General features: G+C 43.7%; 1 protein-coding gene across 4 annotated transcripts in view; it reads right to left on the bottom strand.

Annotated features, from left to right (window-relative positions):
* cadm4 (cell adhesion molecule 4) overlaps positions 1 to 26,005 on the bottom strand; it is a 153,098-nt gene that overhangs the window by 24,179 nt on the left and 102,914 nt on the right. For 2 of the 4 annotated variants that reach the window (XM_034120295.1, XM_034120312.1), the window contains exons 2-3: positions 8,589 to 8,735; positions 1,534 to 1,821 (exon numbers count right to left, since the gene is read on the bottom strand). In XM_034120295.1, coding sequence (XP_033976186.1) covers positions 1,534 to 1,821; positions 8,589 to 8,735 — 435 coding nt within the window. Of the gene's footprint in view, positions 1 to 1,533; positions 1,822 to 8,588; positions 8,736 to 15,822; positions 16,075 to 26,005 lie in introns of those variants that run through there. The other 2 variants (XM_034120303.1, XM_034120286.1) reach the window with 2 other exon arrangements.

Below are 26,005 nucleotides of genomic sequence, written 5' to 3'. Positions count from 1 at the left end.
CTTCCGTTGGGTCGCTTAAAAACAAATATCGCAAATCGAATCGCAATCGCAATATCTGTCAGAAAAATCACAATTAGATTATTTCCTCAAATCGTGCAGCCCTAATATATACTTCTATGAACTTGTGACTATTACTCAAAGGAATAGGGACTGTTTTAAGACACTGGTACTGGGTGTGAATCGATTAGGCCCTTCCTACATCCAGGACATTGTTAAACCATACACTCAAGCACTTTACTCTGCCAATAGGCCAGCTACTCCTTCACTGCACATGGGACCCAGGTAGCCCTTAACAAAAACACACCTGTTGCTATCCTGGCTCCAAAATGGTGGAACTAGCTTCAATATCAGGAAAAAGTTGACCCATCCTTCAGCGCAGACTAAAGAAAACACCTGTTTTGACTGCATCTTATAGCCAACATTAAAAAAAAAAGGACATTTGTTCTTCTAAGCGGGAATGAAGCACTGAAAAAGGGTTGGCTTATTAAAAGCTAATGTATCTGCAGGACTCTTTTTGGAATTTGTTTCCTCATGGTTCAATGCACTTATTTTGAGTCGCTTTGGATAAAAGCATCAGCTAAATTAAACATAAGGCAACATAACATTTTGGCAGGCAAAACCTTCATTTTCTCCATCCATTTTAAACTGCTTGCTTTAACCAATCTGCTATTCTGTCAAACCATCAGTCCATTCATCAATCAGACCTCCATTTCTGATTATATCCACCCATTAGTTTCCTTATTTCAACATTTCATAATAGTCAAACAATCCTTAGAGCAGGAGTGTCCAAACTTCCCCCCCCCCCCCCCCCCCCCCGAGGGCCACATACAGAAAAACATACGAAGGGCTGGGCTGCTCACTAGAGGTGATTAATAACACCTTATAAGTTAAGTTGGAAAAATTAATCAAATGTAGGTAAATTATTCTTGATACTTGAAAATGCTTTAAGAAAAAAACAGCCAGCATCACAGCTCTCCAGAGGGTTTCATTTATTTTGTTACAAAATGTGTTGGCAGCTCATTCCTTAAAACAGAAGCTTTAGACTGCTTATAATAAGAGGAAATAGGAAGGGTTTATTTCAAGGTTGTTATGTAAATGTGTTATTGGGCTTATTTCTTATCAACTTAGATTTGTTAGAAAATGTTTCCAACTTAAATTGACTGAATTTATTTGAAAAGTGGTCTTATTAACACATGCATACTACTGTGTAATATATTTGTACATGTATAGTTTAGAAATACAATATAAGACAAGCAGAAGTTTCATTTGTGGGCCGTATTACATTATACTTTTTGAATTAGCTGAGGGCCGATTTGGGCCGCATTTGGCCCCCAGGCCGTAGTTTGGACACCCCTGCTTTAACCAATCTCCTATTCTGTCAAACCATCAGTCATCAGTCCATTCATCAATCAGACCTCAATTTGTGATTAAATCCACCCATATATATCACTGTATATCCCCCCCCCCCCATTAGTTTCCTTATTTCAACATCTCATAGTAGTCAAACAATCCTTGAGAGCCTTGTTAAGGTACCTGGAATCTCCCGTCCGTTACGCATCCAGCGCAGGGTGGCGGCCGGCTTGCTGCGTGGGGACATACAGCTGAGCTCCACCTCCCCCCCCTCCACGGCCTCCTGCTTCACCTCCACCGTGGGCGTCTCCGGGGGCACGGAGACGGAGAGCGTCGCCACCTGGTGGTGAGTGGCGTCCGTGTAGAGCTGGCAGAAGTAGCCGCCCTCGTCCGACACGCTGACGTTGGTCAAAGTGATGCGCACCAGCCTCGGGGTGAAGAGCACCATCTGGAAACGGTCGTCCTTCAGGGCTGGGGGGGTGGACAGAGACAATGGGGAGAGGAAGAAGTGGGGTATGGAGGCGGGGGCGGAAGAGAGACAGCATGGGATGGGAGGGGAGTGGGGAAAGGAGGATGAGATGGAAGGTGTGATGGATGAGAAGATGGGGGGCAAGGGACAGGAAGAGAGGGAAGGAGAGGGAAGGTGAGTACATCAGTCATCGGTAGAAAAGAAATCAGTGAAGTGAGACTTAATTCAAATAAATTCTGTATTTCTGCACATAAAGAGTAACGGTAAAACCAATGGGAAAACAACAACAACAAGGATTTTACTCTGGGTCAGTATAATTGATTGTTTCTTTCTGTTCTAAGGCTTCAGGGACAGACTCCGAGCATTAAGAATTGTTTTTGTCACGGTGCTTTGATTGCTTGAAATATTCCGCACACACAAGCTGAGACTGCCAAAGTGAGTGTCATATTAAATAACTTGTTTCAACACTTTTACTGGCAGCCTTTTGCTGGCGTTATTACCAGCCGTGACAGTGACACTGGTATTGTTTTCAGAGTGTGAGTCTCTCTGTCTGTCTACATGGCAAAATGTGCTTTTGGAGATTCCTACTGGAGCGGAAACTACCTCAGAGGCAGTTTTAAGTACTTTGCCAGGCATTTAGATTTCCAGATTTTGTCACAGCGACAGCGTTTCAACCAAGCAAGATGGAGTAACAACACTTTGAAGGTGTGTTATTGAGATTAAGTTTGAAGGTGCATTTGTTCTGATTAAGGGTGATGGATGTAAGGGTTAGAAAACAGGGAAGGGACCGTCGGCCTGGTTCGGTGGTGTGATCCATTCACAAGATTGTTTCTAGTTTTTATTTTGTTTTTAGGTGAGACGTTAGCAGGTTTATACCTCACCCACAAACTCAGGCTCAGTTTGCTAAATTACAGACTATTTATACCAAGGCAAAACCTAACCTAATCATTTCACTGATTTGCAATTTTGTATTACATTGTTAAGGGCTTGACATGCTGTTTTGTATTTCTGAAAGTCTATTTTGCCACAGTCAATAGTTTTTCATGTATCTGTTCAGCCGAAGCAGTTAGCCTAGGGGTGCAAGTGATGTGCAAATTATTCAATTTTAAATCCAGTGCAGAGGAACTAGCCCGGCTTGGTAAATTCATATCATAGGTCAGAGAGTGTGTACCCTGCCTCAGAGATTGATAAGAAAGAGATCCTTCCATTCTCTCATTTAACACAGCCATCTTATTAGCGACTAAATTGGTTGTCGGCCTCAACATAGACGTGCTTTCTGCCTGTCAGTGGTCTTATTTTTGGCATATTCCTGGAACATACTAATTGGCTTCCAATTGAGGGAAACAACTGTCAATGACCACAACACTAGACCTTTATAAATTGGTGACAAAATCTGCCCTGTGGCCAGACATTCAGAGGTTTAGAGCCAGGTTGAAGCAAACCTTCAGGAGAGTATAACAGCTCAGATCTATAGATAGTAGTTAGCTGATGTTGCCACTTACAGGACAAAAATAGTGACAGTTGCTGCAATTGCTTCCACTCTTCTTGCAGATAAGGGCACAGGTTAGTTTAGAATCACAGGTCTGGGTTTCAGGGCTTAAAGTGCTTTTACTTTTTTGCTCGGCAGTTGTGTAATATTAGTTAGAAGTGGTTGCTTGCACTTGGCATGAATAACATCACGATTGTGTTAATTAATGTCAATGATATATCTGACTATATTTGTACTTGTTTATCTTCCTCATACAGAGCATTCATCTCTTTGCAGCGAGTTATTGGCAAGCACAGCATGCACAAGAGAAGCCAAGGCTGCTTTAATTGAGTGATATGACATTTTCAGACTTATTCCTTAGCCTCCAGATAGTTTGCTCTGTATTAGCAAACAGCCAGTTCTATCTCCCACAGTCTGGACCAAGTGGTAATTTGCGATGTCCCTCCCATGGAGAGCGCTGCAGACGAAAAAAAAACTGGAAAACATTGGAGAAAAGGGTCCGTGACATCACACCAGACGATTTTCTGCTGGAGAATGTATGGTGTTGCTAAATCTTAAGCTCAGTTGATATGAAAAAGTTCAGAGAGAGTTTGCAAAGTCAGTCTCAATGGAGCAGCTCCAGGCTCTTCATTGATACAACATAACAGATGTCTTGGTTCTCTCATTTCCAACTTGAGGAAGAAGCTTGTTAATTTTCCCAAGCAATTATTGGACTATCCTTTACTAGAATGTATTCATTCATGCTCTTTGCAAATGATTGTTTTATCCCTCTGTAAGCCGATTTCTAATTAGTGTCTGGCCCTTTTATAATGGATCTTATTAGGTTTTAATCATTATTGTTTTCTTCGCTGTGAAGCACTTGTTCAACCTTTTGAAATCTACTATGCAAATAAGGCTTAATGCGAAACTCAAAGTGAGTTTAAGGAAGGCTATGACATTGAGTAGTGCTGCCCTGTGAGGCAGTGATAGACAGGCTAAATGCTACAATTGTACACAGCGTAAACACTGCAATTCAGACTTTGAGTAATAACCAAAGATTGGAAAAGAAGACCGAAAACACATCAGCTTTCTAAATTGTGCAGCCGTGGACATCAGAGCAATGAGCTACCCTCGCCAACCCCATGATGCACAAAGAAGAAAGAAAAGATGGCAAAGAGAGGATGAAAAAGTTAAACATGCAACAATTTCTCTTTTGTTATTCAAGAAAGAATGAAATGAATGGAGAGAAAAATTGTGATAATAACAAATAACGCTAATAACAGTTTGTGGGTGACAGTGGCTCGATGCCCATAGATTCTGATTGGTGACTCGCTTTGTATCGACTTGACTGTGAAACCTCTCCCTCACTCTCCATTTCTATTTTATTCCGTCTCTATCTCCGCTCCTTTGTGTTGGCTTTGGCTCACGTAGGGAAGCGTACACACTTCCCTGATGTAACAACCGGCCATCTCCCGGCATAATTCATCACAACACAGCCTCTACAGTACTGATATTGGCTTTGTGTGTGCGCGAGAGAGTTGAGGAGGGAAAGAGACAGAGAAATAGTCTAATATAGCTTCATAATGCGGCAGGCGGGAAAATACAATACAGATAGAGACAAAAAACCACCAGGGGACTGAGAGAGTGGCCCGAAGCGATGGAGTCAGTCCACTAGTCCTGGAAGTACACCAAACTAATCTCTCCACACAACCCCACAACTAATGTCCCCTCCACCGGATGGCAACCAGGGCATTGTCAAAGAGCGGTTCCCCCCAGATAGGTAAATCTTTCTTCTCTTTCCGCACTAAATGGCAACTAAATGTCAGACTTCTGTTCAAGTCCAAGTTCACCTTTATTGTCCTGGCTCATTTGCATGCTGAGGAGAGTTGGGGAGAAAGAGGGATACGGACCACTGAAGAGAAAAGGTCCATTTGCTTAGTTCCACCGCTCTATTACAGCTATCAGTCCCCACAATCTCATAAAACACACCCCCGGCTGGTTGCTCACTTGCAAAACAGGCAGCCTAATTCACAGCACTTACAGCAGCGCATCTCTTTGGGCAGTTAGTGTGGAATGGCTCGGCACAGAAAGGTCTCAGTTTGTTAGCCTGATATCTGATACCAGATGGGCGATAGGCAGAAATGGAAGAGCTCTACAGCGAGTGATGGAGCAAACACGGAGGTAGAGAGCCAGTCAGATGTAATTAACGCTCCCAGAAAATGTCCCCACGAGGCATTTTCAGTGCTAACCGGAGCCAAATTAGTTGCGGAAAGCCATCTATACTTTGTACTTTACCTAACCCTTGGATCGTTTCCTAATGCTATCGGCGTCTTCGTCCCTTATTACTTCCTTTCCCTATTCTTTCTGATGCTGTGTCTTCCTTTACTTTCCACACGGCGCCACACACATAATAGAGGGGGAAGAACCACTATTATTTTGATCCTTTCTCATTTTCTCTGTCTTCTTCCTCTCTGTGATTAAGCTTCATCATGCTTTCCGAAAGGGTGCAAGTCCATTTCTCGTGGGAGAGCAGAGGGGGCGGCTCTGTTTAAATACTTAATGGAACTTACCAGCAGTGCTGATCTGATGGAATTGGGGGGAAAGTTGAAAGTAAGTTTTTCCAAAAGCAGCGACCTCAAATACCTAATTAAGGTCACTTCGTGATCCAGGAGACTAACGAGTGAAGAAAGTGTGTGTGTGGAAGAAGAATATTTGAATGCTGTAGCGGTGAAAACTGAAGGCTGCTCTTTAGTCTTCTCAGATCTCGGCACGCATCAGAAAGTATTCACTGACTCTGACTTGACGTGGGAGTCTTGATTGTTGAATCAAAGTTATTACAACTGATCAAAATTGTAAGGATTTGTACATATTCAATGTGTTCAAGCAGAAACGTTCACAAAGAAAAACATCAGACCATACAGTAGGTCGAATATACATACATAACTGCAGTTTTGACATTTATTCTTCTGACCTATCTACTACTTAATACGGTTAGCACTGAATATATTTGCCATTTCACTTATTATAAAGATGATGAATATGCAGTAAGGCTGTGTGTGACCTTAATAGTCCTAGAAAATGAGAAATGTGTCATCGATCACAAGCTAAAAAGCCACGAGACAAATACAAACACTGTTATATTTCAAACAACCATTTTGGCCTCCGACGCTGTCCTCATTTCAACTCAAATAAATCTAGCTAAACTGAAAGCTTTATTCACAGTTCAAACATATGGCCTGCGTAACAATATCAGATTGAGATTAAAATAACGATGTGTAAGAGTATATTTTGATTAACGTCTGGAACTCAGCCACACTCAATTAGAGCAGCTTGATTGAAGTTAGCTCAGCAAACAGACTCTCTGACTGTCAAAATCACGCTGGGATAATTAGCACCTGTCAAACAACAGCAGAACAATCTAAATCATAACCTATGAAAACTATTTTTGAAGCAGCATGTCAGACAGACTGAGTGGGCAGCCCATTCAGAGAAAGGATCAGATGTTGGGATGTAGATATCAAAGACACTGTTGAGTGCAAAGTTTCTCTGACAATAGTTCAGCGGGTGTCCTTTCAGAGGGCTTTAGGGTTTCTGATCTGCCTGTCAAACAGTTTGGTCACTTTAACTGTGTTTATGCCATGGCAAGTAAAGGCTCCGTATGGTGTAAATCGGGGGCTTGAAGAAAAAAATATGACTTACACTTACACTTACACATACATGCTGTGTAAGTGTCTTTCCTGGCAACATGGTTACCTTGATAGGGTATGACCTGAAGCTATCATCTCTTCTGTGTATGTAGGATACTAAATTGGAAAGTGCAAATAATTACCATAATGCTAAAATGGTTGGCAGTCGTATTTAGCAAGAAAGACTTTTGTTACACTCCAGATATCCCGCAGGACAGCTATGCACTGGATGATTGGTGTAAGAAGGTACTAACAACACTCCCCAACTGACCTACAACCTCTATGACAATGTAAATGGATTTATTAAAATATGCATGGCAACCACTTTTGGACATGTTTAACCCCTCTGGATTGGACTTTATTCTAACCAGTTGATAACATTGGAACTGGCTTGAATGTCATGTCACAGAGTGGGAACACTGGCCGTCCATTCGCTCTGCCACCTCTCCTTTAGTGCATGTCTATAGGTCCTGTGTGTGCATGTGTGTATTTCGGGCCTATCTGTATAATTGTAAAATAACACCAGAGAGAAGAACTGAAGATTCCCTCTGGGATTAATAAAGTTATCTTAATCTTAAATGTGTAACTCTTGCTGTTGTTGTGTTCAAAATGGGAAGAAGCGCTTCTGTACATATTTGAAACTGGTCATTTGTGTAATTGTTGAATAACATGTTTATTGATTATGCAGTATAAAGTGGAATGAGGCTGAATTTGATATATTGGCACAGTCAATCACTGGTATACTGTTACTGTCCTGTATCAGGTGTTGGTTTGGCATTTGGTTTCATTTTGAACCCATAATCAAAGCATTCATTGGGTTGTTAGGCAGACATGGTCTCTTCCTCTTAAAAACAGAGTTGTTTGAATATGTTCAAATTCACCCTCTTGCCCTTTATTGTTAACAGCTACAAGTCACATTTTTACTCCGTAGCCTTGAGCCCAAGCTAACGTCTTAAGAAGTTATCACAACGATTACGTTAAGGGCATAAATACCTTTTGCTACACGACAAAACGTATTGAAAAAATGTGCTCCAATTAAGCAGCTCCACAGACATTTCAAAGGCAATGCTTAAAATCCTTGATCATTGTTCTTTTACTCAGAGGTTGCCTAGTAGCTCTAAGAGAAAATATGGCAAAGGTAGCAGCTTTTCCCCTTAATTAGTTCAGAGAAACAAGTAGTGTTTGTCTACCCTGAGGCTCTCAATGAAATCCATTATAAAATTGGTTACAATTTAAAAAAAAAACAACCTGTGAACGCCAAGGTTATGCTCTAATGAGGAGCTGTAATAAGTTCTGATCTCATCACAGGGGTTAAAAATGGATTATGCAGAGAGCTTTGAACTGTGCTTTTAAAACAGTTAAAGCAGTCACACTGTTAGGGCAGAAAGAAAAACCATCATCTAAATGAACTCCGGGGTTATCTGACTTTTTAATGTGAAATCGCTTCAAAGGCAAAGCGAGGACATTTGCAATAAGAAAAAATGTAAAGTGCAAGTGTTGGTGAGTCATTGCTAATGTGCTTAAAAGGCTGACTTCGAATGGAACTGAGGGCAAATGCAGAGACATAGATGGATTAAGTTTGTCTGCACAGGCAAACGTGCACGCAGATACACACCTCGCGTGCCGTTGAAGAAGAGCGTCTGCCGGCGGGGATTCTGGATAACCACGATTGATCCATCGTAGTTCTGCAGGCGGCAGGAGATCTGGGCCGTACCTCCCTCCAAGACTGTCACATTCTCCGCCTGCACCGCCTGACAACGGGCTGAGGAAGAGAGAGATAGACGTTAATACAGTGTGCGAGAGGGAGGGTGACGGAGAGGAAGAAAAGAGGGGGGACAAACTAGGAACAGATGCGGAGAAAAACATGTTCAATTTGCACTGCACTTGAGATAGAACCTTTCAAAATAAGGTACTTAAAGCATCCTTCATTAACTCGCCATTTGTCATATGGAGACAACAAGGGAGGAATGGAGAGGGGGAGTAAAAGAGAGGAGGAGACAGAGAGATGAAGATGGAGAGATTGAGAGCTTGAGAGCTTGAGAAAAAAGGACTCAACAAGTAAAAGAGGCTTCTTATGAACAATATGTTCTTATGATTATAATAGGGATGAGTATAATTACTGCTATTCATCTCTTTACGTGCACACATGCAAACAGGCCTATTGTCTCTGGCTGGTGAGAATCACTGGAGAACGCATCAACACACACATTTGAATACAAGATGCCTTATTAAGTCTCTAAGTGGCAGTCGGTCTTGAAAGTAGACACACACACATGCATGGACACACTCAAACACAATGCGTGGCTCACACAAACACACACAATCTGATCACACTCTGGACTGCGGCCCTGCCACCACCTGTGTGTTTATAAATAGTTCAAACTGTGGTGTTTCCGTCATCGCCTCAGTATGAAAAGCTTGGCAAGGTGCAGAGCAGTGAGACCATGTCGACAGCCTCGAATGCACTTCACTCATTCTTAATTCCATTTCTCATCCAGGTGCAAGCTGAGCCAATTGATTACACGCCATTATCCCAATGTAATGGCTCTTATTACAGGTATTTGGAAAGTGCTAGAGGGGGGAAAATCACTCAACAGTTTTTGGGACACCTGTGTGAATATTCATGAGTGGATGCATGCACACACATAAATATGTGGTGTGACACAGACACTCACAGAAACGTTCATACATTATCTTTCAAACTAACTAGCTCGGCCCCTAAACCCCACATTTTCAACTTGGGGGCTGAGAAACAGCGGGGAGCCTCTTTCATGTTGCTGACAGTCAGTAATGAGGAGGTTGATTATGATCTGATTGGAGCGTCCTCTGTTTGTGGGTCAGGCCGTTGCCACAGCTCGGCTGACTCACCCCCCCCCCCCGCTGAGCACAATGGACACCGAGCTGCATCGTTTGAATTCAAATGATGTATGCACAATTAGCCATAAGGCTCCAGCCAGCAGTGGACTATGATTGCCTTGAAGAGAGTACCAGCTTGCTGGCCTCCCCAAACTAGTATTTACCAATTTGCATTCCCTCTCTCTCTGGCAAAGTGTGGGGAGGATTTAGAGAACGACATCAATATCGAAGCACGATGATAAAGCAGGCAATAAGAAGTGCCGATAAAGACGACGCGACTGTATATATTTCACTGCTCGGGCCAGCAGCGTGTGTGAGCTCTGAACACCTTGAGAAGGCAGGAAATGTTGTGAGACAAACAGATGGTGGCTGCCATAGCATAAGTTGCTGACTTGACTGCTTTGGGCCAAAATGAATGTCTATATCTGCAACCGGGTGCGTCCTGAGTTTAACTTTGTGCACACACATGCACAATAGGTGAGCGTGTGAGCAGGGTTTGGCAGATTGCAATTAAGCCGCTTTGACATCATCTGATCCTGCCAACTTCATCCAAATGTAATTCTCCCCTCGATTTTAATCTCTTTTAATGAAATACTCAAAGCCCACATATTCATCACATCAGGGGACACAGAAAGACACAGTGGATATTGAACTGAAGAAAGAAAGAAACCAAGAGGGGATTAAGACAAAGGGGACGCTAATACTCCACGGAACCGAAAAAAAAGTCTTCACAATTAACACTAATTGTAGTCATTATTGCTCCCATTCTCTGCATCAATATTGTGATTCATATCGGGGGCCATGAAGGCCTGTCTCTGTCATCCCAATTATTTTACTAATGGCTGTTATAACTCATCACCAGGGCAACCGGGCTAGGCCTCCATTGTTTTAAGTCGTGTTAATTGTAATAGTCCTGCTGTGTATCCTGGCCAAGTCAGAGCAGCGTCTGTGTGTGATCAGTGACCCATCAGAACCAAAGTAAATGGTGAGCGCCTCCAGACAAAGAATGGGGGTCCAAAGTTTGCTTATGGGAGGAGGCCAGAAAAGCTAATTAGCTGTTCATTTGTAAACCCACTTCATTCTGACAGCTGTCACCCCTTCAAAGGAAATTAGTTGCAGTGGCGTAGCAGTAAAGTGCAAAGAAAAGCGACAAAAGAAAAGTTAGAATTCAAAAAAATCATCCACCGCTGTAGCGAGCCGAATGGCAGGCATCCGCCGTCGCCCGCTGAGAGATGCCACCCAGAAACACCTGCTGGCTGCTGGTGGATGATCAATCTGGGCGAAGAGAACAGAGGGATGGAGAGACGGTGGGGGGGGTGAGGACTCTAACCAGGAAATGATAGCAGGGAGTTAGGAAGCGATGGTTTGGGAATAATAATACCAGCTGGTGGGGGGCTGGACGAATACATATACGCGAAATGACGCATATTCCTCTCTCGCTCGTAACGCAGCTGGGTAAAAGCACTTTAGCTTGAATGTAGGTTTTATAGGCTTCCATTTACATTAAGGCCACGAGCCTCTGATTCTGATCACCAGTATAGTACACACAGGGAAGGGAAAGAGGGGGGGGGGAGAGAATCAACTTCTGTGACAGAGGTATTAATCTGGCCTCCATTAAATCCTGTGCCTATAATAAAATACTCCACAAGCCTTGAATCATAGTAAGAGAGAATGCTGAGAGCAATCGATACCATGGTAGTGCACTGACTACCATGATCAACAGAGAGATAAAACAGTGCGGGGGAACAACAACAATCACTTCTCTCTCCAACCAAGCGGGGGCAGTATTTCATAGCAGTGAATAGGTCCTTTGCATCACTTGAAACGCCTCCACCCTGCCTGGCTGTCAGTGGTATAAAAAAAGGAGCCTTTATTTAGTACAGCAATAGAGATCCGAGGAAGGGCAATCATTTCAAAACACATAAACAAATAAATAAATAATAGGCGGGCAAATTCATAAGACAAGGCTGTTCTGGGGCACTTCCTAGTGGTCTCACAATGGGGTTGAGTTATAAGCCGAGGGAGGCTGGGTGAGAGAGGGACACAGGGAGGGGATGAAGGGAGGAGTGGAGAGTTAAAAGTGGGGGATTTGGGAGGTAGCCAGGTGGACTGCTGGCTCACCCTTGGTCACGGTACATTCTAGAAACTGCCTCAGTGGTGCAGGGTTAGCAGGCTGAATTACCGCCCCTCTCCCTCGGTTTCACCCTGCCCTTATTTCACTCTCCCCATGTCTCAGAGAGTGAAGAGAGGAGACGATACGACCAAAAGACAAGAGATGAAGAAGAGATGAGCTGTCTCCATTTGCCCCAAACAAGCCCCCATGTATCCTTGAAGTAGTGCACTCAATGTCTCCCTATTCATTATCTCTGATTATCTTTCAGTTTGGAAGCGGGCCAAAAGCTTGTGTTTTCTTTGCATGCCGGCCACGGATTTACAAGGGAATTGATGCAGGAGACTACAATGCACAACCCGGCGTGCTATTACTGCTATAATTAAAACAATAACAGCAGCTCGTAGTTTCCACTGTTATGGGGTCGTCCGTTGGCAACTTCTCCATCTCTCCCCATCTGGATGTACACTTCTCCCGTTATCCCCCGAGTCAGCGAGGCGAGCCGGTTTCCACAGGATGTATGCAAATGAAGATTGCAATGTTTACGCGTGTGTGTGTGTGTGTGTGTGTGTGTGTGTGTGTGTGTGTGTGTGTGTGTGTGTGTGTGTGTGTGTGTGTGTGTGTGTGTGTGTGTGTGTGTGTTGCTCCAGGTTACGCTTTGCAGTGCACTGACTCTCTAAAATAGCTGACTTTGACGTTTGTTCTCCTCCATAACTCCCTTATGCAGACCCACCACTCTCCCCCAATCCCTCTCTCCCCCCTTTTCTTATCCCAGTCTAAAATTATCACTCCATCTCTCACAGGGAGCCGGCACTCTGCCAATCAAATCCAGTGCAAAAAAGGAGAAAAAGATTCCCCTCTATAAATAATACATAATCCTTTACAAATCTCGCTCTCGTCTCCCTCGTTACCTTCTTTCTTTCGCTTCCTCCCGTCCTCCATTACTTCCGTTTTTTTTAGCAAACCACACACCCCCCCCCCCCCACCCGCGCTTCCACTTAGTCCACATCTCATAATTCTCTCCACCCGTTGCCTCCGTGTCTAATCTCACTCTCACCATCTTCCTCTTTTCTCCTTTTATTTAAACCCACAGTCTCTCCATCCCTCTCCTCCCCATATGCAGCCTGATCTAATCCTTTATTCCTCCTTCCTTCATCAATCCCTTTTCCTTTCTTCCTGTCTTCTTCCTCCATCTCTTCTCCCTTATCTGTTAATGCATTGCTCCTCATGCATCTTCCTCATCGGTGCTGTCCTGAAGCTCCTGGGCCTCAGGAGAATTGTTGCAACTCTTACTTTCTCTCTCTCTCTCCCGTTAGTTGCCGTCTCTTTTCTCCATCTTTCCATCCCTTCTTTTCTTTCTTCATGTTGTCCTCTCCCCCCTCCACCCTTGCAATAGTTTCCTTCCAAGCTGCAATAGGCTTTCTTTGCCATGCAATCTCTCTCTTCCTTTCTCTTCTTCTGACTCAGTGGGAATCTGTTCCTGCCTCTGTGCTGGTTCCATCTCCACACTCCCCTTTCCCAAATGTGATTTGTTCTGCAGCTCAAGTCTGTGGCATAATCGCGCTGTTTTTATAGTGTGCTGGGAGAGCGGAAGGGAGGGAGCATGGGGAAAGACAGACACAAAAGTCTTATTTTATTTAAGTTATAAAGCTCAACCCTCTCTCTCAACTTCATCTCCCCGTCTGTGTTTTCTGATCATCGTTCTCCCCATTGGTCAGGAACCCCCCCCCTCTCTCCATCGCCCACTTTGAGCATAACCCCCTGGTCACACTTGACCTCTCATCAGAAACATTTACGTTCATTCATTTTTCACATATCACATCTTTTTTTAAACACTCTTGACTCTGCTCCCCAGTCACATGTCCTCCATCCTCAGCATTACAAATCTTCTTCCTCTCATCCCCATTTTTTCTTTCACAACCCCCCCCCCCCTCTTTCCCCGCTGCAGCATTGCTTGTTTTGACCTTCGCATCTTTATGTCTCTATGGCCCTTTGGTGTGTTTCAATCACCCCGTCCCTCTCTCAGCGCGTCCCCTCGTCTCTCCTTTCGCGCTGCATTGCATCTCCCCGAGCGCTCTCCTCTCCTCTTGTCCACCCATCCCATTACTTATTCTGCTCTCTTGTTCACCTCTTCTTACCCTTCACCAACCACCATCATCCCCTCTCATTCCTTCCATTTCCTGTCTCCCAGTTTCTATTTTTTTCCCCCTGACAGTTAAAGCTGGTTCGCTCGATCTACTGTGAAGCCTTTTATGGCCCGGGTCTGTCACAGCCCCAACGACAGTGCGACAATGGCCACCACACACACACCCCAACAGCGGCTTACAGGGCTATTACGCGACGGCTACCCCACTAGGGATTCACCACAGCCAAAGGAACTGGTCTTAACACCCCCTTCAAAATCCACCACATGGCTTCCTTCCCTTTCGTGTGTATCTGTGTGTGATGCCAATGAATGTGTGTATGGGAGAGAGGAAATGTACGGGCATGTGCGTGCACTCAAAAGCAAAAGTGTGCGTGATTCTGTGTTGAATGGGAGTTTATGTGTATGCACATTAAAGGCCTAACACAAAACTGCCCTACTGGCATGAATTACATAACCACGTTTGACTGCCAAAACACAAACTCATTCTTTCTGTGTATCCCTCACTCCCCCATTGCCACCCCCGCACAGCATCCCCCTAAACATCCCACAAAACACAATGTCTTCTGTTGATCTAATATGCAAAAGAAAAATTGAGATTTTGGCTGGCACAGAAGGGGAGGTACTGTGCACAGCAGCACAGCACTTGTTTACCAATGAGCAGAGGGGAAAAAACATCTCCCTGTATTAGATGCAAAATAATAATAATGACAGGAAGTATTAATAGCAACTCTGCCTCTGATCCTACTAGACTCATGTAACACTTTTTCTCTCTATCTCTTCCTTGTCTTCAATCATTCTTATGACTCTTGGTTTCATATCTCGACCTAATGTAGTTTTTTATTTGAGATCCAGTCTGTTGTTTTATCTCCGTATCCCTCCTCTCCATCTCTGTCTTTCTTGCACACACAGAGACGGCGTTGTTCTCCATCTCTGTCTCGATATTTCTCTTTTGCTGCCTCCGCTGCTCCCTCACATCTACAGTGCAAGTTTTTATATTACCAGATCATTCTTTCCTAGTGTCTGTCTTTCTCTCTTTCAATATATATTGGTGTCTTGCATTGAACTTTTTACACCCATTCTCTTTCTCTACGACAACCACTCCATTTCGTTCATTATCTCTCCCGCTGGGGTTCAACTTTCTTTTATGATGTTCTTCAAACGAGGGCTGAGAAAAAGGTTTCACAGTAACTATAGTATCTCTCTTACTCTCTGTTTTCATTCGTAACTGCTTTTTGGTCCAATCCCCGGTATCACCACCTCCTGGGCATAAGCTCCTGTCTTCCAATTCTCTCTTTTCTTAATCTTAATTACCAATTCTAACTTAATTATCAGCATTTTAAACAATTCATTTGAAGCTCTAATTTCGTCAATGCATCCCAAGCTTTTCCTCCCTTGGTCATGTGCTTGACTGGATCTCATTCTGTATCAATTTACACCAATTACGGTAGTAGCGTATACACAGATGTGCTCCTTTTTTATATAACGGAGGCATCGTATTACAACACTTAGAGATATATCTGCAGGGAGTTTAAATTAAAAAGAACACGGAGCATACTTACACTGAATTGCCACTTCCTTGCTGTAATATGATACGAGTGTGTGCATGTGAACATTACAATATGTGCTTGTTCTCCCTGACTTATTTGGGGTTTGATGACACTTTTAGAATCGATACTGCACGACTCATTAAATCTGTATAGGTGTGCACATGTGTGTGTTGATGCGTGCATGACTTACGAGTAAGGCAGAGCAGGACCAGGACCAGGCTGCATAGGGCCGGAGAGAAGAGGGTAGGGAGGAGGCGACAGAGGACAGAGCTCCGGACAGGCCTCATTGTGTATTTAGAAGCTGTGTGTGTATGTTTGAGTGTGTGTGTGGATGTGCACGTTTGATCAATGGCTCCTCTGTGACCCTGCATGCACTGCTAAAGACACGCTAGTCCACAAACAAACACACACACACACACTAACACTGTGTATGTCCTCAACTGTAATGCTGCAGACACGTGCACAGGCTAACTGCCCGGTTTTACTGCATTGCAATCAGACAGAAGTTGTTGTTTGAGGACACTTAAAGAAAGGACTCTTATGTGCTAACTGGAACACAACACGTGCAAAGAAACTGCTTTAGATGCTAAGTCACATAGAAATGAACTGTAGCCAGGGCTTGCACGCAATCCACTAGACACTTGGCTAGAGCTCAGGGCGCTAACAGAGCTAGCGATTTAGACACTGTATCACAATGCACACAGTGGAAAGCATATAGCAACAGAGAGTACCACTGTTGACTTTAGCACCTTGTGCTGCTTAGAAATAACGTGTGACATGAATTGTCTTAAACCAATACAGTGCAGAGGCTTGGCTGCTCAGTTCCATCAAAGCAAAACAATAACAAAGCAAACACTGCTAGGCTACCTATTTTTCTACCACAGCGCTCTGAGCCTCCTGAGACTGGTGCCTCAGATCAATAAACCACAAACACCAATACCAAATGTGACCAAAGCAGACATGAAATACTATGCTCTATACCAGAGAGGGAATTCAGTAATGTCAGCTGTGATATTTAACCAAATGAGGGACAACTTAATTAGCGCATCAGTAAGTGTGGGCTACACTGCAGTGTCAAAGTTGGAGCTAAGCTAGTTCAGCGCCCTTCACATCAGCCACACAATTAACCACAACAACAGACTGCTTGTCTCGTCAAACCGCACTGCTCTAAGGAAAAGAAAACATCAATAATACAATATTTCAGTCGGATACAGGCTGAGTCAAGTGTATTTCTACTGATGTTGACTGAGTGCTAACTTTTTTAATAGAGCTACCTACATTGCCATGCCCTCAAGGACAGACAGAGAAATATAGGGCAACATTGTTCACTCTTGAAGACATTGCATTGTATTGTATAGTAAAACAGGGTTTCCTGCTCTTCTCACTCGACAAATCGGCGGGCAGGAGTCAATGTTCCATTTGAGCTATAACCAAACCGGCCAGGCCTCTGGAGAGAAACACTATCTCACTACAACTCATCTGGAGATAGCTAAGGTTAAATAAAATCCATTGAGCTCGAGTACCGCTCTATAAAGACAGAGAGTGGAAATGCTTTCCCTGTGTAGAATAACCAACCTGCTAGAAGCACACAGTAGTCAGACGCTTTAGTTTCAAATATTACACATTTCAGTCTGCTACTTTACCCCAGAGACTTGCGCATTACTCACACAAGGTATCTACCATTATTCGCTTGAATGATATAACTCTTTTGATACGCTATCATGTACACACTGTAGCGTAAATGGACAGTGATTTTACATGGTAATTCTAGACTTCTCAGAATAATCACAGCCTATCAAAAAGTGTAATCGCTCAGCATCGACCTGCCTTACTCTCCCTTTCGAACATGCTCCACCGGGTGGTCTCCAGATACACACACACTCATATACACTGATCTGAAAGTCTGCTGTGTTTAAGGTCCGGACAGAGCTCCTCTGATTGTCAGGATCCAATGCATCGTCGGTGTGTTTGTATATTTGTTAAATATGTGTGTTTGTAATGAAGAGACAAAGCGTGATGAGCTTCACCGCACACCTCACTGAGCGCTATCTGATGGAATAAAGTGCGGGTGTCATCCTTAGGATTACTACACACTCTCACTGTCTGCGCCACTGCAAACACAAGGAGCTCTAACGGCGATGGCCCCGACACTTCTGGCGAGGCAGAGAGTGGATCATCGCCAATCTTCCCTACAGCGCTGACTTCACCGGTCAACTGGCTGGCGCTGAGAAAATGACTGTGAGTTGGTGAACACCAGCAACTCGAGTCTAGCAGGTCTGAGGCCTGGCAGCAGACAGACTGCAAAAAAAAGTATTTTCACTTGTTCAAATTCACCCCTCAAATTGTGTTTGGTTTATCCATTCTGCCCTCTTCCTCTCTCCGCTTCCTCCAGTCCTCCCGTCAATCCGTACAGGCTTGTTAGTTCCTTAAAGTTTGTTCTCCTTTCGCTTCGATTCTTTCCTGTTGATCTATAAAAATAGCTATAATCCCAAAAGTGGTAGTGTGTTGATCACATCCGTCTGTCTATCCGTTTTCTGTTTGACACTTGTTTATATAACCCTGGCCACCCTCCCCTTGCTTAGTATGTGTGTGTGTGTCAATGTGGGATCAGTGTCTGCATATTTTGCATACTATTTTGTGAAGGTTAGAGATGAGTGTGTGTGGTTGGAAGCAGTGACAATGGTCCTCTTTCAGGTCAACAAACAGTGGCGGCGTGTGTCCCTGAATGTGCTCGTCTGTCCAGTGCTGACTGAAGCAGAGTGTACATTTAGCTGTCTGTTTGGCCCTTTTCACTAGCTACTGCCCATTAATTTATCCATGCAGGCGCACACAGAGGCATCATAGTGCTCTTTTTGTTAAACGGCCATTTTTACGGCTGTAGGGATGCGCACGGCTGTCTGCTGACATGGACTTTGTACATATTTATGTGTGACATTTGTAATTCAAAGTGGAAGTGGATACAGCGAAAATGAACGTGACTGTGTTATGAATTATGCTGATGTGAACCTGGCTCAATAAAAGATATCAGCTCCATATCTTTACACTGATGAAACAGAAATCATTGCTAAGAGCTAGACCAACCTGTCAGTATATTTTGCATCACCACACTGGGCATAATGCTATTCCTTTGTTTGTGATCATTGCCACGTGTAGTAACATTACTGCTATTGGCAATAAAAGTGGCAATACAAAGCCAATGGTGGAGGCTAACGACAGTAGACTCTGTGTCCGTGACTTTCATTGTCGTGTAAAATGTGAAAGGCAACACACTCTTGCTTTGCGCCTCTGCTTGTTCTTAATCAACTGATCATAAACTATGAGTCCTAATCTGCCACACGCTGTATTTACAAACATCTTTATGCATTCAATTTGAAACATGCTGTTCCCTATTATCAAGTCAAATCAAGTCAATTTATTTATCAAGCGCTTTTAACCAAATAGGGTCATCACAAAGTGCTTTCTAGAGTAACAAAGGGCATAATTACAGACCAAAAGAAAAACACATGAAAACATCGCACTGCTGGTGAGTGTGTGTGTGTCCCTGTGTGGGCTACCCCCTGATGGGTGTATTTGTTTTTGTCGCAGTGTGTGCGGAAGGAAGGGAGGTAATGGCAAATTGTGTCCCCCATCCTCTCTTCCTCTCCGTCTCTTTTTCTCGCTCTCTCTCATCCAAATCACATTTTTAATGGGCTTCATTGGTGCCACCGTGGAATAAGTGTTGCCAAAGCACTTAAGGGGCTTAAGTCAGCGGCGTGCTGAAAATATTAAGCACTCAAACAGCCTTACAAGGATCCCTGCCTGCTTAAGAATGCCAAAGAGGTCGTGCCAGCATTTAATACCATTGGTATTAAAGCGCTCCGACATGGGAGAGGAACAGAAATATAGATATATACAGTATGTTCCCCAGCTGAGAATAGATGGGAGACATGGAGGCAGCTGGGAGTGGGAGGCGAGAGAGAGTCAAAGTGCTGGGGCACAGAGAGGTAAGGATAAAAGTGCAACTAAAGACAAAGGACAAAGGAAAGTGAAAAGTGGTGTTTGAGAATCGTAAGGGAGCAGAGGAAATGTGAAGGGAAAAAATAAACAAGCAGCGCAGATGAGATGCGAGGGAATCGGGCCAAGGTGTGGGAGGTACGGGTTGATGGGATAGCTGTGAACCAGCAGCAGAGGGCTAATGCAGAGATTCTATCGGGAGGCTTATCCAAGATTAAGTTTCTCTTTGTCCTTAAGGCGCTTCTTGGGTAAGCGGAAGTGTCGAATTTATTTCGTATGTCTCCCTTGAGGTTGTGTGGGCGAGTGGGTTGGGAGAATGTGTGTGTTAGTGTGTTAGTGTGTGCGTTCGAGTGTTGTGGGGGTTATATGTATATGTGTCTGTGTAGGCGGCAATCTTGCTGGTTTATTAGCTGGCAAAGTGGGAAGGAGGGCACATGTTCCTGAAAGGCAAAGATAAATCAAATGAACATGTCCTCCAGGGTGAACATCCAAGTATTTAGTGTGGTTAAATGAACGTGGGCATGGCGACTCATACATATAAATGGGCATGAATATAGATTGTGCGTATTACGAGTTCAATTTAAACAGTAGTTAAAAGTTTTCTTTTACAACGTTGGTTTTATTAGTCTGCCACTAAGTCCCAGACTACCACAAAGTTTTAACACTCACAGGAATGTATTATCTTCACTGTCCTCAATGTCTCTCCAGTGTAATCAAAATACACAAGATACTGAAAAAAACAATGTTCTTGATTTTGGACACACTATAAGGAGAACATCAGAACTACCAAAATGATAAGCCACTGTTTCTTACAACAAGTATTTTGACCCTGGTTTAAGTGCACTCACATAACGATTGGTATGTTTAGCCCCTCCTTGGCATTCTGCTCTCCTTCCCCTCTCTTCTTTTCTGATTTCTTGTTTGTCTGACTGGGTGTTAATAGCTGGCCTAGAGCCAAGCTAATCCAACTGGGTTCGCTCTGAACTCTCTAATTAGAAAAGTCACAGCTCCTCGATCTATGAACACTATCAGTGACTGCATTTTCTAAAGGCTGGGCTCGGGCTACTTCCTGTTCACCTCATGCTCCTGGGCACAGGGATCAATGTGGCCGAATCATTTGGGTACATTTCGGCTGACACCAAAGTTTTGATTTTCTTTATTGTCCACAGTCTGTTGACAGTGGAGCATGGCAAATAAATACAAGTCAATATGTCACATCATGACCGGATAACAAGGATCCCAAACAGACATTTGAATTCTTAAGAAATCACATTGTTTGGATGTGAATATATAAGCAGGCAGTGTGTTATAAGCCTATACCACCTTTCTCTACAGGAAACCAGGAGATTAAACCCACTTTCTGGCAGAGAAGAGACTTGGCAGTGTCTCTTCACTGGTTTTACAGTGTGGAAGAAAAGACAATAAAGCTGCCATAATACCCATTGTGGACATCCTATTAGGCTCATCCCAATACACATTTACCCTGCGTTAACTGTGCATTTAAGGGGACAATTCTAGTTGTTCTTTTTCAGGCCTGGCAAAGAATCAAGCAGGCGTATCAGAACAAAACACTCTCATGTGACAGTTCTGTTCAAGGAGGACGCTACTGAAGTTAAAGGAGCTCATTAAAGCTCAATACTTAAATATAAATGCTTTTCGTTGAACTATCAGTCATGAATTTGCTTTATCAGATAGAGACAGATATTCAGTAAACACCAGATGTGTGAAACATGATTTCATCCTGAAGAAAAAACTGAAATGTTTCCGTCTTGGGGCCACACATAAAAAGTGAGTAAGAGGTGCAATTTGTCTCCTCACATCAAAAGCTGGGGATTCTTCCTCTGTTGTGCCAGTGGGGAAAATGTTTTGAGACTTTCAGGTCAAAAACATAACTCCTGCTAATTGTTCAAACAAAATAGTGTCTGGAAATTAACCAACTTGGCACAAATGAGCTTATTTCTATCCAGGCATGCAATCAGATTTATATTAAAGCTATTCATATAGCACAAAATCAAATCCAATGTTCTAAACAGAACTAAAACCGTCATCTCCATGTGTCAAAGTCCCTCTGCTCTGCAACCGTCTACCCTACCTTCCCCCATGTGACTTCTGTGCTGTTTAAGACAGTCAAACCTCCTGGACTGGAAAACATTGCCACTAAATGTAATCACCACAGCAATTACTTTTCCCACAAAACGTAATTGGCAAAGCAAATTAGTATATGTATTTTTGACAGGGTTGAATTGTGAATGACTAATGCGGAGCACAGCAGGAATTATATTGAGTCAAAGCCACTGCGACACATCAGGGGCAAAATCGTTGACATTGTGCCTTTTAGTTTGAACAGAAAATAACAAAACATGGGTAGACACTGCTGCAGGGGCCAGCTTATGTGGGAAAAGGGCTCCAGAAAAGTTATTACTAGGGTGAATAACATCTGTCACACTAGTAGTCAGTGATTATAGGTAGCTGCAGGTATCCTCATTCGCACCAGATAAAGAGAACAGCAGGAAACGAGGCGTTCGGCTAAGCATATAGACCGACAAGGCTGAAAGCTTTGTAATGCAGACATGACACTTTACTGTACTCTTGCTATACTCATACATGCATTCCTAGCAAGACATGTATGAGAAGGCATTACAGGCATATTACATTATGCAGAACCATGCAATGCCCCCCATTGGGATGCAACAGAACGCTAAGCTCAGTCATCCCTTATTCAGTAAGATAAATGCAAACAGTGTTACCTGCCAAGTAGAGAAGGTACAGCGTGAGCCTCCTAATGAGTGTTTCTGTGTGTGCTGCGAGCCACATGCTTCACAGCGACCTGCTGGGAGCAACACCCATTATCTGTGTGTCATCACACCTCCCAGTGACAGGCCACGACTCTCCGCTCACCGTTTCCTCCGCTGCGGTGCATGTCTCTACCTTTCTGCTGCTTGTGCATGAGTTACACGGGTGGAGAGCTCTTTTGTTCGCTGTTGTGCGACTGTGCCAATATATATATATGCACCCCGTTCAACATCTTGCTCTTTCCTTTCCAGGTAGATGTGTAATTGATGTGCAGATCAACTTGTCAAGGCAGCAGCTTCTTATGTTTGATGGAGGAGGACGGCGTGTACAGTTAGGTGTAGTTGGGAGTGGGAGGAAGCAGGTTAGCAGCGTGTTGTCGTAGCTTAGTGTGGGTGCCACCTCGCTGGGGGGGTTCTCTGCCAACCGCCTTGCCCCCATTCTGCCAATTCACAAACGCCTAACAAAGGGATAATTTCTCCCTCGCATGATATAATCTTTCCTTTCACCCAGTGCCTCAATGGAACCCTTTATGGCTTTTTATCACATCTCTCTTTCCCCCCTCCATCCATCTCTTTCTCTCTGTTGCTTTCCCAACCCCTCCTTTCCCTCCTGTCTCTCCTGTCTCTGTTGCTTTTTCCTAATTCTTGCTCTACTCTTCTCTCACTCTGACCTTACAGAGGGTCTTTGAACTGAAGTCACTCTTGTTACTCTTTCCCCCTTTCTTTCTCTCTCTCTCTCTCTGGAGGAAAATCACACACTCATCAGTTTGCCAGCTCTGTTCCTGACGAGCAGGCTCGCAAGGAGAATATTAACGAAGCACCTCAGCCAATTAACACCTAAAGCACATAACAACCTTTTACGCCAGCAGACACGCGCGCATGCATGTGTGCGCACACTCACACTGAAGTACGTGCCACACAAACACAGACACACTATTGCACACAAACGATTGCTGGAAAACACACAGGATTCGGCCTAAACACACCTCGAGCAAAGAGGCTCACATAAACAAAAACACACACGCGCGCGCGCACAAGCTAATAGATTGTGCTGATGAGTGTGGGTGGAGAAGGAGGGAGACATTTATAGGAACAAGGGGAAGTAATGTAGAGAGAATGGAGATGCAAACAAAGTGGTAAGCAGCAGGGAGAGGGAAGGAGACAGAGGTGAGGAGGGAAGGGAAGAGTGTGAGAGCGAGGAGAGAGACAGATTTATGGAGTGTGAAGAAAGAGAGAGGGGGGAAATCAGTGATAGAAGGTTAACGTGGCTTGGCTGCTCCTGACACGGGTCATGCTAATTTGAAAGGTTTAACAGTGGGTCCACACACACACACACACACACACACACACACACAACACACACACACACCACACACACACACACACACAACACACACACACACACACACACACCACACACACACACACAACACACACACACACACACACACACACACACACACAACACACACACACACACACACACACACACACACCACACACACACACACACACACACACACACACACACACACACACACACACACACACACACACACACACACACACACACACACACACACACACACACACACACACACACACACACACACACACACACACACACACACACACACACACACATCTTCGCCAGGACAACACAATGCATAAAACATGGTGGGAGAAAGGGCATTAGCAGTGAGCCTTCACACACACCCCTTTCTGGACACACGTGGGGCGGTTTTGGTGTATGCATAAAAGATGGGGAGAGACAGCAGGAGCAGGAGAGGTAAAGGAGATATGCAGAACAAGTGCAAATGGACAAAAAGCGTATGGTAATGACCCGGATAACAAAAGGCTGCTGCAAGGGGTTGGAGAGTGAGAGGGGACAAGTGTGAGTGTGATAAAGTAATGGTGAGGGGGAGGGGGGGAGAGGGACACTTTCCTCACGGCCTGCTGCTTCTGGATTGAGCAGCGTGCAAATGAAAAATGGAGATGAAATAATTAGACAGGCTGACTAGAAGCACTCATCTAAATATGTAAATGCACTTAATTTTACTTTGATTTGCTCCACTGCTTCCCTATCACTCACACACTTCTATCTCCCCCACTTCCATGCCTTTCATTCTCTCCCTCTCATTTGTTCCCATTCCTCTGTTTTTCATCTCATTTCTCCCCCCCCCCCACCCCCCCTATCGCTGTCTCCCTCTCCCTCTCCCTCCTTCATCCTGCTCTGTTTTCTCTCTCCGTGCATATTCAAGCTACAGTATGTTAATACCCTGTAGGTATGTCAGCTCGATTATTCACTCTTATATGGACTTGCAGGAGTCAGAGGAAGAGAGTGTGTTCAATTAGTTTGTTCACGCCTGTCTGACTCTGTGATGGGGTGTGCATGGTTGTGGACACAGTGACATGAGTATATGTGTACATTTGTGGCTGGGTTTAGATATTTCTATCTTAATGCAATCTCCACCGTACTGGCCGTGAAGCAATCTCTGAATTTCAGCAAGGCTAATGAGGCTTTGGCGGTTTTATTTAGTCAAATGAAGTGCTAAAGTTATTCTTTTTTAGTAATTTACCTCAATGTGTTTCCACAGATCCTGTTTCCTTACGTAATTGAAGCGGGGTGACACATGCTGACATGTACGCTTTCGTTCTTTGGATGCAACTACACCAGTTGCCCTTTTAGCGACTGCTTGGATGAACATAGCTTCTTGAATTGGCTGAGGAGTAGTCCACATTGACACAAGTGTTTGAGAGAGATTTTTGGAATGTGTTCCGGACTCTTTTCGACCCAAATTCAAACCGCATTTTAAGTCCATGAAAATGGATTTTTTTTACAAAGCTCGAAGCAAGAGACTACAGAAGAATCTCTGACTGTCTGATGCCAGATCTCATTGGGAGCTCCAGTTCTTTCTTTCATCCCCCCTGCAGTTCCTCTCTTTTCCCCTCTCATCTCCACAAGTTTATGGAGGAGATTCCCAGGATAAGTGCACATTTTGGCTCAAGTTTTTACATTTTTGTTGAGTTTAAACATGTCCACATGCATCTGTTTATTTCATTTGTAGGCAAACACACCACTAAACTGTTCCTCTAATGTTATAAACACACCTTTTACAGTCACTCCATGACCACTATGGAGAGGATCAATTAACAACTTCTACGCAGCAGGGCATGAAAACAAATGTGGGTTTTACAGAAGATAACTTGACAGTTGCGTTGATTCAAATGAAATGGTCTCTCTTGTAATCCCACAGTAAGATGAAGAACATTTCATTTTCTCTTTTCTTTTTCACTTCATCCTGAAGCTGCCCTTGTCTTTTCCATTCGCGGTGTCTTTTTTAGGTCCAATAATTACGGTAACAGTTCACATATCCTGTTTCTAATTAAATGAATTGTGACTACATTCTGAACATGACTGGTTCCTCTGCATTGTAAACAATAGCAGCTGCAGAGCACTGTGAAATTAAAATCCCACGCTTCTGTCATCTTTTCCAAGATTTGTATTAATTGCTTTTTTAAGTGTATGTTGACTGAACATGTTATTAAATTAGATTGTGCATTTTCATTTGAACTTGAGATCTCAAT

The sequence above is a fragment of the Trematomus bernacchii genome, unplaced genomic scaffold (assembly GCF_902827165.1).
Source record: "Trematomus bernacchii unplaced genomic scaffold, fTreBer1.1, whole genome shotgun sequence".
NCBI lineage: Eukaryota > Metazoa > Chordata > Actinopteri > Perciformes > Nototheniidae > Trematomus > Trematomus bernacchii.
This window is presented reverse-complemented; position numbering and strand designations above follow the sequence as displayed.